The sequence below is a fragment of the Mus musculus genome, chromosome 3 (assembly GCF_000001635.26).
Source record: "Mus musculus strain C57BL/6J chromosome 3, GRCm38.p6 C57BL/6J".
Taxonomy (NCBI): domain Eukaryota; kingdom Metazoa; phylum Chordata; class Mammalia; order Rodentia; family Muridae; genus Mus; species Mus musculus.
Genome location: NC_000069.6, coordinates 62,430,772 through 62,447,434, shown reverse-complemented (window position 1 = coordinate 62,447,434; position 16,663 = coordinate 62,430,772). Strand labels below are relative to the sequence as shown.

General features: G+C 41.4%; 1 protein-coding gene across 1 annotated transcript in view; it reads right to left on the bottom strand.

The window, feature by feature from the left end:
• The window catches only part of Arhgef26 (Rho guanine nucleotide exchange factor (GEF) 26), a 123,445-nt gene that overhangs the window by 14,787 nt on the left and 91,995 nt on the right, over positions 1 to 16,663 (bottom strand). Inside the window, exon 10 of the mRNA NM_001081295.1 lies at positions 14,793 to 14,947. Coding sequence (NP_001074764.1) covers positions 14,793 to 14,947 — 155 coding nt within the window. The remainder of the gene's footprint in view (positions 1 to 14,792; positions 14,948 to 16,663) is intronic.

Here is a 16,663-nt window from a genome sequence, read left to right as displayed (position 1 = left end):
CCCCCAAGGAGGCCTGCTTGCTTTGGCAAAGTTCCCAGTCCATTCTCCCTGATAGAGCCTTGTACTTCAGAAGCCACGAGGACATCCTGCTATGTCCCCACCCTTCCTTATCCTAGTCTCTCAGGACTCTTTATTCCACAGTGTGAAGATGGCGAATCCCTCGGGACAACTGGCTCTTGAATACTTCCCACTGTGTCCTTCTGCGAGCGTCCTCCCTTAGGGAATTCAGTTAAGTCTTAAGCAGCCTCTCACTGGAACCTTCTGTCTACCTTGTAATCAGGTAAGTTTCCTCTAACAGAATCTTGGTTCTCTAGAGATGCTGTATCTCCTAATGGCTCTGCTCGCTTCTACAAAATGATGCCCTTCTGCTCCTAAGAAGGCCTAGACTCTGGAGCTTACGCTGCTGGTCTCAGTCCCAATCACAAGCTTCTACAGACTTCAGAGTCCTCCAATCCTATGTTAGGGCTCCCAAGCTTACCGCACCAATTATCAGGATGCGAGCAAGTCTCACTGATCATAACTGTTACAGAACAGTGGCAAACGAAGCCATGAAGCTCTTCACTGAGTTAAGTATTACTTTCTTCTTTACATTCCATGAACAGCTCCTTCTCTTGCTGTGGTCTCAGTGGTTGCAGGTACGATATCTCAGCCTTCTCCTCACTCTTATCATTACCATCAAATGTGGCCTATCCTTCATCCCAATAACAGTCTAGACACACGGTACTCTGTGCTCTACCAGGCACCTATCTTTCTAGCTCAAGTTCAAATCCTTGTCACCCAAACTTAATTAACCCACCGGTTCCTATTCGCTGACTCTGACCGTTTCCCTGTTGATGGATTCCTCATGTCTCCTCACCTGTACATATCAAATTACCCATCTTGGATTCCTCATAGCTAGCTAAAATCTTGTCTTGCACCGTGCTTATCTCCCTTGGCTCTACTTGTCTGGCAAACTCCAAATCTAGCTATAGCTATCTCTTCCTGCTCTCTTCTGCTGTTATAGATAAACCTCAGCTGAACTGAGGTAAGCAGACGCCCCTACAATAAATTCTAGTGTACTCTAGGAACAATGGCATTATCTCATTTAATAGCACATAAAAGTATTTAAACTTAGAAGAGCTGGAAGAAAACTCCCTGTGTCCAAATATAGTACGGGTTCTTCGAACAAAACATTTTGTTCAAAAGTTCAGGTGCTTTCTTTATTCAGCAGTAAACATTCTGCCTTGTAACTGTCCTTGGAAAACTTTATAGTTTTTTTTTTTTGTTTCCTTGAAGTTTAGGTTGATAAACTGTCCACCCAGAAACAGCACATACAGCCTTCTCTAAAAACTAAATATACTTTCTGACCAAATCCATTGTTAGGATCATGTCTGTGTTCTCTGTAAGTTCCCATGTCAAGAAGATTTCCAAATCTGTCCCGAGGCTGCCACACCCAGGCATATAAGTTGTTTTCACATCTAAATGAGACCTATCAAAGCCCACATTACACTCAAAAGAAGAAAGCAGGACAGTGCACCTTACAATCAAACAGGGTTGTATCTAAAAGATCTTGTTTACTAAAAACAAAGAAGTCAATTGTTAGCAGGGCAGAAAATGTTTACAATGCCAGGACATCTTAGACATAAATTTAACAGCCCAGGATTCAGGATGTGCCTGTGCACACACCCTACCACTAACACCACTATCACACACACACTCTCATACACACACACACACACACACACACACACACACACAAAGAGGCAGGAGAGATGAAGGCAAAAAAAAAAAAAAAATGAAAGCAAAAGCAGTATCTGTAGGAAAAACCACTTAGAAAATAGAGGTTGCTTGCTATTTTTCTTTTCTTCCTATCTTGCTCTTTGGTGGCAATCAAAAGCTATAACATCATCACTCAATGGCAATATCAAAAATCATTCTCTGGATAGGGAAATTAAAGAAATTAATATTTTATGGGTGCAATAGTTAGGTAGGCCCTGAAGAATAGTAGTTGCATTGGGATCAAGGTTCCTTCCAAAGAAACGAAAGTCCAAAGAATATGTGCATGACTGCCCTCATTTAGCATCAGGAAGCATTGTTAATTTGTCCCTGACAGACCTTAAGGACTAAGTTCCTAGAAGACAAATATAAACTATGATGGCAAGTCTTTCCTCTGCTTCATTTTTTAGAATTTGTATCTTCTAGGATTTACCTAAATTTAAAAAAAAAAAAAAAAACAACAGCTAGAAAATTTTATTTCATCAATGCTTTGAATGAGGACTCACTAAAGCCGGAAACAGATACATTTTTAAATTGTGCATTAAATGTTCCTTTAAGCAACAAGTACAACGCCATGACTAAAAGCTATGGTAGTTGCCTGACCCCATTTAGACCAGTCAGCCTTTCCATGTCTACTTGGAATGGTAAAACTGTGATCCTCCTATTCACAGCTAGAAAAACTCATCATTGGTAATTGTCCAAACTGTATGAATGGAGACCTTAGCTTATTTTAGATACCTAGATCCAAAGCCATTTTCAAAACAGATGTTTCCTGTCTGTCTTTTAAGTGATTACTCTCATTCATTAAAAAAAAAAAAAAAAAAAAAAAAAAAAAAAAAAAAATCATTGTTATCTAGGTAGGTTTTGCATTATATACTTATATAGAGCCAACACTTTACTAGTTTTTAAAAGTGGTGTCTTATTAAAAAAATACCTTTAACAGTAGCAAATAAATAAGTAAATAAATTCGTTATTTATCCCAGTCAGCTACCTTAAAACTCACGGAAACAAAAACTGGCAAGTGGCTGGCTCACTCTTACAAGAAATTTTCTGGTATGTTCTCTCACACACTCACTACTACACAAACATCATGACCAAGAAGCAAGTTGGGGAGGAAAGGGTTTATTCAGCTTACACTTCCATGTTGCTGTTCATCACCAAAGGAAGTCAGGACTGGAACTCAAGCAGGTCAGGAAGCAGGAGCTGATGCAGAGGCCATGGAGGGATATTCCTTACTGGCTTGCTTCCCCTGGCTTGCTCAGCCTGCTTTCTTATAGAACCCAAGACTACCAGTCCAGGGATGGCACCACCCACAAGGGGCCCTCCCACTTGATCACTAATTGAGAAAATGCCTCTCAGCTGGATCTCATGGAGGTATTTCCCCAACTGAAGCTCCTTTCTCTGCGATAACTCCAGCTCGTGTCAAGTTGACACACAAAACCAGCCAGTACACTCACATATAGATAGTTAGTCCCCCAGGAGTTCAGAATGATAGCCATTATTCCCCTGACTCTGATCTGTCGATGACTGCATAAAACTCATTCTTCTGTCAATCGGAACCTGAAACCCCCTCACCCCCCAGTTCAGACTGGCTAGTGTGTGCTGGAGAAGGAGAAGGGAGCCCACACCAGGCACCACTAGGCCAGGCTTTCCCCCTCCTGCGCACTCAGGTCCCAGAAGGCCAAAGGAGTGGGAAAGAAACAACTCTTTTCCTCAGGGAAGCTGACTCTAATCAGACTTCCCATGTTTGTCTCCATCATTTAAAAACATATGGTTGACACAATTTCTGAAACAACTTGGATCATGTAATGAGGAAGTCGAATTGCTCAGGAAAAAAAAACGAGTGGAAAAACCACCTTTCTTTGCTCGGACGAGTTTACATGGAGACTTCCTCCCATTGTGCCACATGCTCTCCACACTTGCAGCTGCCCGGGCTCCCCGCTCTGTGCAAGGCACTTCCGATCAGGTGCAGGGACCCGTCAAGATCGAGGCCACAGAGATGAGTCTCCCCACTGAAACCCAAATGAAATCCTAGTAACCTCTGTCCAGACTCTCCTCTAAATAATTATCTTAAACAATATAAGGAGCCATCTGTTGGCAACAGGAAACCAAACTAAACACTTCTCATAGTTATTTTCTGTGTGAAGAAGCTCACACAATGTCTGAATGTATGCTGCACACCAACTGAGGTGAGGTGACATGAGATGATGTGACATGAGCCTGACGGTGAAAAGTTTCTTTTTCTTGTGATGCTGTGACTGGATCCCAGGGCCTCGCACATACTTAGTCAGCACCGGAGCAATACGCACCATCCTTGGCACCCCCTTTATTAGGCAAATAATTAAGGAGCCCTTTAGTTCCTGCCCCATAGTGTCTACACAGGTTGGGGCATTTCTTATAGGGAGCATTTATTTATGAATATTACTTATTACTTTTATATCAGAAAGACATTTAAAGACAACGTAGAAGAAGTTCATGTTTAAATATCAAAATGACAGATGCATGGAAATTTGCAGGATTAAGTGGAAATCTGAGAATTAAGCACCCATTTTGTCACAGTCGGTTTGGGGAAGGGGAAGGACAGAATGAGGACAAAGGGACATTCATCTGCAATTTTGCTCAGCTTGTGTTTTCTTTTTGGTTTAAGAGGAACATGTCTAGCGTTAACTCCCATGTCAAGTTTGGGCAATGAGTATGTTAGTGTGTGATGATTTTCTGTACTCTTGACCTATTTTAAAGTAAATTAAAAAATAAAATGTGTTTTAAATCCTAAGTGCATAGATGTGAAGACTATTAGTAGTCCAGGTGTCTGTGGATGTCTAAGTGTGTGGTTGAATCAAGCAGAAGAGAATGGGATGTCTTATCTGTCCTACTGACTAGACAACTGTGTGGAGAATACATCACTGACTGAAATATAACCATAAAGCCACCATGAATTCACTACAATGACTGAGAAAAAGAACTCCAAATAATGACTCTCCTACATATTAATGACACCCAGTTAAGTGATATGATCAATGAGGATTGGCAAGATGGACTCAGGGATAACAGTTGCTCTAAGGACGTGAGATTAGTACCCAAGCTCATGGTGGTAGGGGAGAATTGAATGCCACAAGTTCTCTTCTGACCTTCACATACATGCTATGACACTCCTACTTGCATGTGCGCATGCATGCACACATACACACACACACACACACAAACACAAACCCACATACACACTTGCATGTGCACACAAATAAATGAAGCAGAAAGTTCAAATATATAATTTATGGACTTATCTTATTTATAACATCAGAAAATCTCTTAAGATATTTGTTATGCATGGGAGCTCAAAGAGACTGGGCCACCAACCAGGGAATATTCAGGGGCTGGACCCTATACATCTGTAGAAACTGTGCAGCTTGGTCTTCATGTGGGACCTTTAACAAGTGGAGCAAGGGCTGCCTTGGTCTTTGTTTCCTGCCATTGGATCACTTTCGTCCTACCTGAACTACCTGGTTGGGCCTCAGTGGGAGATGATATGCCTAGTCCTGCTGTGAATAGATGCCCCAGGGTGGGAGGTACCCAAGGGGAGGGGTTTTCCCTCTCTGAGAAAGGGAGGAACAATGTGGGGAGAGATTTGTAAGGGTGGGACTGGAAGGATAGGAGGGAGGCAGGCTGCAATCAGGATGTAAAGTGAATTTAAAAAAACAATAAATTATTGGAAAAAGTAAAATAAAAAATATAATTAAAAAAAGATATTTGTGATGAAGCTTGCCAGGTCTTTCTATATGAAGACAACCTTGGTAAGTATCTGCTTTTCTAGTGTACCTTCAATTTTAATCCAATAAATACAAATCCAAAAATAGTTTTGTGAGGAGACTTGAGTAGAGAGGCTAGTTGAGTTATTTTAAATCATGTGGGAAAATAGACATACAGAAACAACAAGGTGAAAATGATATGTTCCCTGGGTATACTAAGACATTTATAAATGTATAGTAGTTCAAGAACCAGGCCTGGGCATGAATTGACATAGGAACTAGTGAAATAAACTGATGAGTTCAGAAGACAATTTATACATACTTAGGGACTTAATGAATGATACGGGTGGTTTTCCAAATATGAGGCATTGATAACCAATAAATAACTTCAGGAGATTTGGAGAAACATCTGACATTGCCTAAAAATTTGCATTCCAATGTCATTCCTTAAGGCAGGTTGAATCCTTTGATTGGGTATGTCCATGTCTGTAAGAGTCCTAACGAGGTGGATGGTGAGTAACAAGACAAGTCGGACCTGCCTTGTGGTGAGCCATAGATTTTAAAATATGCGCTGCCCTGTGGAGGATTCTCACCTTGACCCTTACTAGTGATCATCCTAGATACCCACTCTTGTTGGCCAGAGAGAGGGAGAAAGGATACTTGACCAAAATGCATCCATGGGATGAAGGAAAGAAAAGTTGGCAGGGAAGGTCAAAGGTTATACTGCAAAGGACAGCTTCCCTACTGTTTTCTGTGCCAGGAGAACATGTGCATATATTTCACACTCATCTGAGAACTCTCTCACATGGACCAAGTACAAGTGAAGGGAACCTAAGCAACACTTTCAATTCTTCCTTTTGTAAAAAGTTAAATTAAGAGAGAAGTGTACTAAAGAAATTTTTTTTCAAAACAGCAAAATGACTCCCAGCATTCACCTTCAAGGTAGTGGAATAGGTTTTTTAATCTTTTAACCTTTTCCATAGGTTTTGTTTATAACATTCACACAGCCACTGTCCTAAAAAACAGACAAAAACAGGCCAGCACAAAGAAAAATGTCTCCAAGCCAGCAGTTGCCTGGGAATCCTCAGACCAGCACTCACAGGCCAGAGAAATGGAACACTGCCCCAAGGTCACAATGGCCCAGCATCCCATGAAATCCAATGCCAGGGGCTTTGACATTATTCTCCTGGATGTCGGCATAGAAGTGAACTCTGTTGTGCACCTGTGGCATTCTGAAATGCTATCTCCCCTTTTAGTACCTTCCATGACATTTCCCAGGCATCCTTCTTCAGAGTCACTCCTGTACAAACAATTGTTTTTCTCACAGGGATGTCACGGGCCTGTGACTCTCCCAGGAGGGCTGAGACCCGGAACATAGAGGATTGCAAGGAATCAGCTCATTGTGTTTTCCTTCAGGGCGTGCACATGAGACAGACCTTCCTCTGCAGATTTCAACTTGTTTCCCTCGCTCATTCAACAGCCTGGTTTCAAAATCTCTACACTTGCTTTTGTGCTTCACTGGCATTAAAATGCTCCAGTCAAGCATTGCTGACACAGAGGACATTGAACAATGCTGGAATTTATTTCAAGTTAAGGAATTAAAAAAAGAGAAAGAAAGAAAGGAAAAAACAAACAAACAAAAAAAAACCCTGATTTACCTAATTGAGATAGATTTCATGTGTAAAGCTTAGCTTACGACAGTCCTAAGAAGTTAAGTTTCATGGGATTTCCAGAAGTTGCGGATTTCAGCATAGTAGGTAAGGTTACAGATCTGACCCCAAAGGCCTGCTTAGACTTAGCCCATCACACTTCTGCTCTGTGGACCTGAGCAGGGTTCCAATCCTCTCCATGCTTCATGGCTCTCATCTGCACAATGACAGTAACAGTACCAAGGCACCAACTTGTCGTGGAGATTAAATGAGATAAAATACATATTATCTTTTTGTTGTCTATAGCCTTTATAAGCGTTCCTGGATTATACCAAATGTTAGCTATTTCTTTTGTTTGTTTTCCTAATCGAGTACTACCCATTTAAATTGCCTGACAATTTTATAAAGAAATGATAATTGCCTATGCCCGGCAAATGCTCAAGTGGACTAAGCAGGATTCAAACTAAATATTAATATCATGAATTCATGATTTGCCAAGAGTTCTGACTAGCACAGAAGGAGCAATATTTACGCTGAAACTAGTTTCAAATAACCTTACTTCTTCAGTTCCTCAAAATAGCTCTCAAGAATAGTGAACACGCCACATACTTCCTATCTACTGTCCAGAGAAAAACAGAGATTAGAAGTGAAGATTAGAAGTGACGTTGTGATTATCTAACACCAAAAAAAAAGAGAGACAGAGGGTGCAGGACAGTCTGAGACTGCACGACAGCCAGAGTCCACAGCCCAACACCAGCAATGCCCCTCATACTGGAGTAAGAGGAGATAAGCACTTCTAAGAGGCTATAAGCACCTTGCTAGAGCTTTCTACCTGCAGTGACCAGGACACAGCATGACCAGAGAACAACCTCTTGCACAAGTAACAAGGTTACTCCATGTGGTTTGAATACGCTTGACCCAGGGAGTGGCACTATTGGGAAGTGTGGCCTTGTTGGTGAAAGAGTATTACTTTGGGGGTAGGCTTTGAGACCCTTTTCCTAGCTGTCTGGAAGTCAATCTTCTGTTTGCCTTCAGAACAAGATATAGTGCTCTCAGCTACTCCAGCACCATGCCTGCCTGGATGCTGCCATGATTCCCGCCATGATGATAATGGACTGAACCTCTGAACCTGTAAGCCAGCCCCAATTAAAATTTGTTGCTTTTTAAGAGTTGCCTTGGTCATGGTGTCTGTTCATAGCAATGAATACCCAAACTGAGACACTGGAGATGACAGGAATCACCGCCACACTCAAGTTTAGGATAAGCGCCATTGACTTACAACAATGAAAATGAGAACTGCAGGTTGTACTTTACTATCACGAGGGGGCGGGTTCCAGGAACCTAGAAAATGTCAAAATCTGAGGATAAGTTATGTCTGTTATACAAAATTGTATATTTGCCTATAACCTTCTCATATCATATTTTTAAACATGTTCTGCATTAACTATAATAACTGTCACACTATGAAAATAATTGCTATGCTGAACCATCTAGAGTAACTATGAAAACATCTATATAAGCAAAGCAATGAAGTCTCGCCCCTTATTTTTTATACCCTACCAAGGGCACTGAGTTTATGGAAATGGGAGCTGACTACAAGGTGACTCCTCCTGGATCCACAGGAAAGGACAGTGCTAGAAAAAGCCCACCCACCCCCCAACCTAAAAAGCAGCCACCACCCACATCTCTTTGTGAGGAATGAGCTTATGTCACTAGCTATCCCTCCCCTTGATAACTGTGGTGCGTGACAGGGAGAGACAGACATTTATTCCCAAATCACTCCAATTTCAAAGGCCATAAAATCAGACCTGGTCTGGCAGTATGCCACAGCCTTCAGATGTGAAACATGGCAAGAAGACTTTAGAGTACATTTTAAGCAATGAAATAGTACGGGGGTAATAGTTTGATTTGTGGCAAGACTTTTTAGCAAGATATACTCATCGCTGAATTAAAATTGATAGTATCAGTTACTTTATAGGGATTACTGCAGATGCTAAGCCTTTGTGTGTACGATCCTACTGCATTTGCACACACTACACGGTAAAGATGACATCACTACCTCCCCTGTACAGATAGGATCGCTGAGATATTGAGATGCTGAAAATGCCCTGCACAAAATCATGTGGTCAGGAACTGAATCTACATCATTTATTCCCCAGTATTGATACTGTGCTACTCAGCAATGGTGCTTTGTACAGGGAGTAGCAATGTCATTTCTCCTTAGAGGCATGGAAGAAAATACTTTGTGTTATCAATGTAATAAGGAATGGGGGGGGGGCAGTGAGAAACAATAAAACAGACATGAAAACCCATTCCCTCATTTGTCTCCCTTCTCACTGTCTTCAATTTAGAAGCAAATGCTACAATGTTCCGCACGCTTAGTGTACCCTGGAGCAAAACTGACTTGAGTCAGAATTCTTTAAGGTTGATTTCTCAAGACATTTATTCTGCAGAGAAAGACAACTTACGTCAGGTAGTTTCAGTTTTCTATAATTGGAAAGAACATTACCATGGAAAAACTTATGACAGGATGGAACCAGGCCAGGACACTTCCAAAGAGCCTACATTGCCTGAAGTCACTGGGCATTCAAACCTTGTAAGAACTGAGTTCTACTGTAAGAACCTGACCTCAGGATGGTGACCTGGTGGTTCCACTATAGAGAATCCATCTTCTAAACGCTAGAGGCTTGTCACAGAGCTGAGTTATGTGTCTCAGATCCAGGTTTAAGGACCCAGAGAAGAAAAAAACACTCAGGATTTCTCAAACCCAATTTGTTTCTCTCATTTTGTTTTTTGAATGCAAGTGTGAGAGCGGGTGACAGCTCAGCACTTTTGCTACTTAAACCATTTTATATGAGAACACATTGCCTGGTAGCCTAAAACATTAGTCAATACTATGATAAAAATTGCCTCTGTAGCGTAGTTTCACAAACAGTCTCAAGGTTTGTAAATTGAAGTTACACGGTATTTACAGAAGTATATGGGTGATATTCCAGAAAATGTCAGAAGCCACTTAACTAACAAGGTTCAGATTTGTTTTTATCAATATTAAGTAATCATAGTGGTTGTTTCGGAAGTAAAGTTGTAGCTGAGTTGGTAGAGGGCCTTCCTACCAAGCACAAAGTCCTGAACTCCCAGAGCCATATAACATAGTGGTGATCCACACCAATAACCCTAACACTCTGAAGGTGGGGGCAGGAGGAGGAGTATCATGGCTACAGGAACACTTGGCTATAGGAGCACCATGGCTACAGGAGCACCATGGCTACAGGACTAATTGGCTACAAGAACACCATAGCTACAAGAGCACCATGACTACAGGAACAACATGGATACAGGAGCCCTTGGCTACAGGGTGAGTGCGAGGCTAGCCCAAAATGTGTGTTGAAAGGAAGGGAGGGAGAGAAAGAATAGAAAAGAGAATGAAAGTTTATTACTTATAAAGATAGTACCCCAAACCAAGAAAGACATAAACATAAATATCCCTCCTGAAAGTCTGAGCCAAAGGAAAACTGAATAACAAGAACGCACCAGGAAAGGCTCACAGAGATACACAAAAAGGAAAATCTACACACAAGACACATCTCTACAACCAGGGTTGTGATCTAAACCAAATATCCTCAGATGGACCCCCAGGAGAAATAATCTAGTCCACTGCATGATCAACAAGCTCCCAAGGACCACTAAGTCTGCCATGAGGAAGACAGAAGGCAACTTGTATACACTGTGGAGGGCAAGGCTATATCAAGCCAGATTCCAAGATGCTCTAGACATGAGACAGAATGAATGGTATGTCCATGCCATGGGACTTCTGCTCAGCCATCTGTGGTATATGAATGAAAATGGTCCTAGGGGCTCATCCAGAGTGTCACTATTTGAAAGCATTAGGAGCTGTGGTCTCCTGGAGGAAGAGTGTCACTGCAGGTGGGCTTTGGACTTGGGGATTTCAGAAATCCAAGCCAGGCCCAGTCTGTTTGTCTCTATCTCTCTCCCTTACCTGTGAACTCTCAGCTTTTTCTCCTGCACCATGTCTGCCTGCCTGCTGCCATGCTCCTTGTCATGACAACAATACACTAAACCTCCAAAACTATAAGCAAGTCCCAAGTACCAATTAAATGCTTTCTTTCATAAGAGTTTCTGTGGTCACTGTAGTCCCTGAGTGGAATACCACAGGAGCTTTCAAAGCAGTAACACTTCCTGTCCCAGCCACCACAGGAGGCACCTCCTTTCCCACCTCAGCCTGCAGCCATCATGAGGTATAACCACAGGAGCTCAGGACTTTAAATCCTACCAATCCTCACTCTGTAAATCTCTGCCCTGAAAAGCTCTGCCCCCTAAGAAATCCTATATAAGCCCTGCCCTTTGTTTAATTTGCTGCTGTCCTCTCTCAGGTGCAGAGGCTGCCATCCATGGATTCGTCCCTCCACACCCTAGATCTTCCTAATAAATCTTTAATGAGACTTGCTGTCTGATATAACTCCCTCATCAGAAGAAGCCAAGAATCAAAGAAGTGGGCCAAGGTGGTGATGCTAAGTGGTCAGGGAATATGGTGGTTTGGGCTGTATGCTGCAAAGAAGTGTGATGGAGCCCTGACTCCTGACACTTTGAAAGTTGCCTTATTTAGAAGAAGAAAAAAAAAAAAAAAAAAAAAAAAAAGCCTTTGCAGATGTAGTCAAGTCACAGTGGACTGAAGCAGACTCTATCCAATAACTAAGTGATTCGAAGTAGGGGCTGACTGACAGAGGCACAGCAGAGAAGCAGGCCATATGGAAACACAGGCCAACTGGAAAGCATGCTTGTGGGCAGGCCTTCTGGACTCCTCAGCCACTCATTTTGTATTGCTGTCATACAGCAGCTACTGGAGATGCTCAGGGACAGAGATTCTGCTCTCAGAGTCAAGTAGAACTAAGGGAAAAGATTGGGCATAAACAAGGTATTAAATAAGTGTAAGATAGTCAATTGCCTTAGAAACTTTGAGAGTTTTAACCAATTAAGGTCTTAGATTCAGTTTATGCATTTCATATAGGATCAATTGTACCAAACTCCATGAGGCTGTACATGTGGATATAGTCAGGAGCACACTGATTGTGTTATTATGGGAATGTAACAGTTATCATATGTTAGTACATATTAATCTATTACTATCTGGTAACATATTATCTTAGGAATTTGTTGCTGTGAAGGGATACCATGACCCAACTCTTTTTTTTTTTTTTTTTGGTTTTTTGAGACAGGGTTTCTCTGTGTATCCCTGGCTGTCCTGGAACTCACTCTGTAGAACAGGCTGGCCTCGAACTCAGAAATCCACCTGCCTCTGCCTCCCAAGTGCTGGGATTAAAGGCATTTGCCACCACTGTCTGGCCCTAAGACAACTCTTATAAAGGCAAACATTTACTTGGGGCTGGCTTACAATTTCACAGGTTCTGTCCATTATCATCATAGTGGGAAGCTTGGCACCCTACAGACAGTCTTGGTGCTGAAGGAGCCAAGAGTTCTATATCCTGATCCAAAGGTATCCAGGAGGAGGCTCTGATTCCACACTGGGTGGAGCTTGAGCATAGAAATCTCAAAGTGATATACTTCCTCTAGCAAGACCACACCTCCTAATAGTGCCAAGAGCCAAGCATTCAAACACATGAGTCTGTGGGGGCCAAACCTATTCAAACCACCACACTTACCATGCTTATAATACAATATTACTATTACTGCTGTATCAAGCCAGAAAGCAAAGCTGGTTTAAGGTCTGGTGTTGTTCCAAAGTAGCTCTTACCTAGGGAGGCATTAGGCCACACCTAGAGATGGTTTTGTTATCATAGTGAGAGGAAGTGCTATTAGTACACAATGGAGAACCAGCAAAGATACTACTTAACACTCCATCATGGAACCACCCCATAGCAAAGAGGCACAGGCCCCATGTCAACACTGCTGAGGTCAGAGATCTAAAACCAAAGAATTCACCTTCTCATCAAATCACACTTGAAATTTGGAAAGATAAACTATTAATAAAGTGGCTAACAAGCAACCCAGACCTGACTTAAAAAATATATTTACATTTTCTTCTAATTAAAAAAGTAAAACACCAACAATAAAACAAAACAAAACAAAACAACCAACACTACCTTTGAAGAGAGAGAGCCCCATAAGCTAACCATCAAGTCCTGGTTTGCAAGCACCAGCTACTTTCAGAAGAACCATGTGCTGAATGCTACTGGAGACAGAGCAGCTAAACCCCTTGCCTTAACCTTGTAATTCCAACCAGTCAGTGGGTGGCTGGATTAGTCCTAGAGAGCTGGCACAGATAATGATCCCTTATCTCTCCCTTGTAGCCACGTCTGAATTATTGCCTGACTCCAAGAAGGTTTATATCTCCTGTGCTGCTGCCTCTGGCATGCAAAGCATCTGCAGTTGCCTCCTTAGCGCTACTGTGTAAATACAGCAGCGCATACTGTACATTTCAAACCCAGCCTGTTTACCAAGCCTCTTTCCCACAGACTGACATCATGGACAAGCAGCGTATCTAATGATATTTACTCAGTTGAGAGGACTTTAGAGAGATGGTGACCCTATGGACAGGGCAAGAAAACATCAGTTTTGACAGAAGTTCATTAGGTTCTCAGGTTGTCCTCTCTACTGGGAACATATGACTTGCTCTTTTGTTCATGACGATTACCATTCCAAAAACCTGTGAGCACATAAATTTCACATAGAGATCAAAATGACATGTGATGGCAAAGCCACCTGTGAAGAACAAAATCAGCTGCTGAGTAAGATAACATATGCCTCAATTCTGTATTTATTCACTAGTAGTTTATCAATAAAAGCTGCACTATCCTGGTTCGAGAACTTTACCTAAAGATGATAACTTTTACCAAGTTATCAGTAAACATGTCCCAGTGAACCCAAAGTTTTAACTCAGCCGTTGAGCTGAATGAGAATAGACAATACCATGCCAATTTTAAATAGAGGGAGCAGTGCCATCCCTAGGTAGGTAGTCCTGGGTGATATAGTCATAGGCTTGTGTGTGTGTGTGTGTGTGTGTGTGTGTGTGCTTGTGTCTGTCCTGAGAACTGTTTGAGATAAAAACTGTAAAGATAAGGCTTGTATGGACCTCTTCCTGGTCATCTCAAGAAGAAGATGAATGCAGAGCAGAAGGAGAAAAACACTTTCCAACCACCTAAGATACTTCATTCCCCCATGGAGGAAGCAGACCCAGCACCCAGCCATTCATGGGCACACGAGCTACAAAACCATTACAAACACTTTTTAAATTGAATCAAAAAGCATACTGGCGTTGCCTGTAGCATGTCCTTAACCTTTTTTTTTTATTATTATTATTATTTATATAAGAGTTCTACGACAGAAGAAGTTTGAAAAATGGTATTGGAATAGAGTGTAGCCTCCCCAGGCATAGAGGGATTACGGAGTGACGTGGATGCATCCAATGCTCAGAGTACTAGCTTAGACTGCAAAAATTCATTCAAGCCTACCCGGGATCAAGAGGTTCACAGTTAAGACGTAGTAATACTTGTGCTTAGAGACAGTGAAGGCCAAATGTGACTTTGATTCAATACTTAGGATTTATACATCTACTACCCACACTTGAGAAGGATGATGCTCTAATAGGCAACCCTTGGCTGGTGCTCACCTCTTCTTCTTCGTGATAATAAGCACATCATTGAACAGGAAGAAGTAGACCTGCTGTTTGGACATCCTCTTGGAGAACAGCACTGTGTCTTCCACATAGGCTGTCAACTCCCCTCTTTTCACCAACCACCGGGAAGAGGAGACCAGGGGGAAAGGCTGCAAAGAAAGAGAAGCTCTGTACCCACCGCCAAGTGAAGACCAATAAGACGTTATAATCTCGAGATGTAGCATTATCTGGCAGGCAAAGCGAGGCAAAATACACTTGGAGATGGCATATTCTCCAAGAGAAAATAGCATTTATTTTTGAACATTAAAAACGTATTGGCTTACCCATACAAAGCCAAAACCACAAGAAAATGTTATTGGGCCACAAAATTCTGACTTTACTATTAACTCTGAACTAGAAAAGAATCCTGGAGTAACTTAAAATTGAAAAACTTGGTGACAAAAATCTATCAGTTGTTGTAAGTATCTCAAAGTAGAATATAAACATGGGAACTCATAGATACCAGTAGTTGCCAAGAGACAAGTCTAAAAGTCTCTATTCACTTTATGAACTACTAAAGGACTTTTCAAGAAACAAAACCAAAACAAACAAAAAATTACAACAAACAAACAAATGAAAGAAATCTACTGAGCCATATACTCAAGACCATGTGTTTTTAAGTTCATACAGTTTGCACTGGGGAAATGCATTCTTGAAAGCTTCGTGCCTCTGTCTGGCTATGAAAAGGGAGTCCTTCTCGGGATCCCTCATAATCTCCCAGAAAAGGCTGCATCCAAGGAATTACATACTGCTTTTTCTTTAGTCAGCTTTGTTTAAGCCAAATGGAAAACTCTCAGAACCACAGACTAATGTGTGCCCCTTAGAGTTTTTTTTCCCTTTTTAAAAGAAAATAAAGCTACTAGAAATACATAGTGCCCAAAAATTGATTTTAAAACATATCCATAAAAGAAGCAAAAGTTCCAAGGTATACAGAATAAAGGCACAGTAATATGGCCCAGCCGATGGCATTCTGTTACATGAAGAAGGATTAAATAGCTAAAGGAAATTGAGGATATTATGGAGGAAATGAAGAATTAAAAAAATTTAAAAAAAAAAGGATTTCAGTTTTCCAACTTTATAAAGAGCTTTTTATAAGAAGGTTGTTCACACACATTTTCACACAGATTCAGCAAGGAAGATGCAAGGTCATGCCTAAACCCAAGCTTTGCAAACTGGTTTTTAAGGAAGGCTGTGGAGTTTCCGGTCCCTTAAAAATCATACAATTATCTAACAGGAACAGCAGGGCCCTCCCTGTAAGGTCAACAGAGAAAGGACTACTTATGATACCTCTGATCAGTGTGCTTAGGAATCCCTACAAAAACATCTGTCAGGATGGGTCCCCAGGAGCTGCAGATGCTGGAAGCACAAGGCTGTCTTACCTTTAGGCAGCAGCCCTGGATCTGAACCAAGGACAGTTATAAACGAGTAAGAAAATACATGCCATCCTCTGACAACTCTTTGTTTAGGAGCTAGGTAGAGTTGTCCACTGCTTTGTTGTTTTAAAGTATATTGATTTTTATAGCCTTTGAATTCCACTAGGAAATACTAAATTTTCATTTATTCACTCAAAGCTGAGAGTAGTTTTCAGAATGTCTTTGCTTCCTTTGACAACAAAAACATATTATGTGAAAAACTTCTCCTTCCCACTCTTCCTCCCCTACCCAGTTCCCACACGTTGACTCCTACCTCTACAGGTAATGGCAGATGCTAGATCTTTCTGTGCCTTTTCAGAAATTTCTTTGGCAAAACTTTTTTTTAAAATCATTTTTGTTTTCATTTAATGATACATAAATTGCACTGCTTTCTAAAACCCCAATCAATCATCC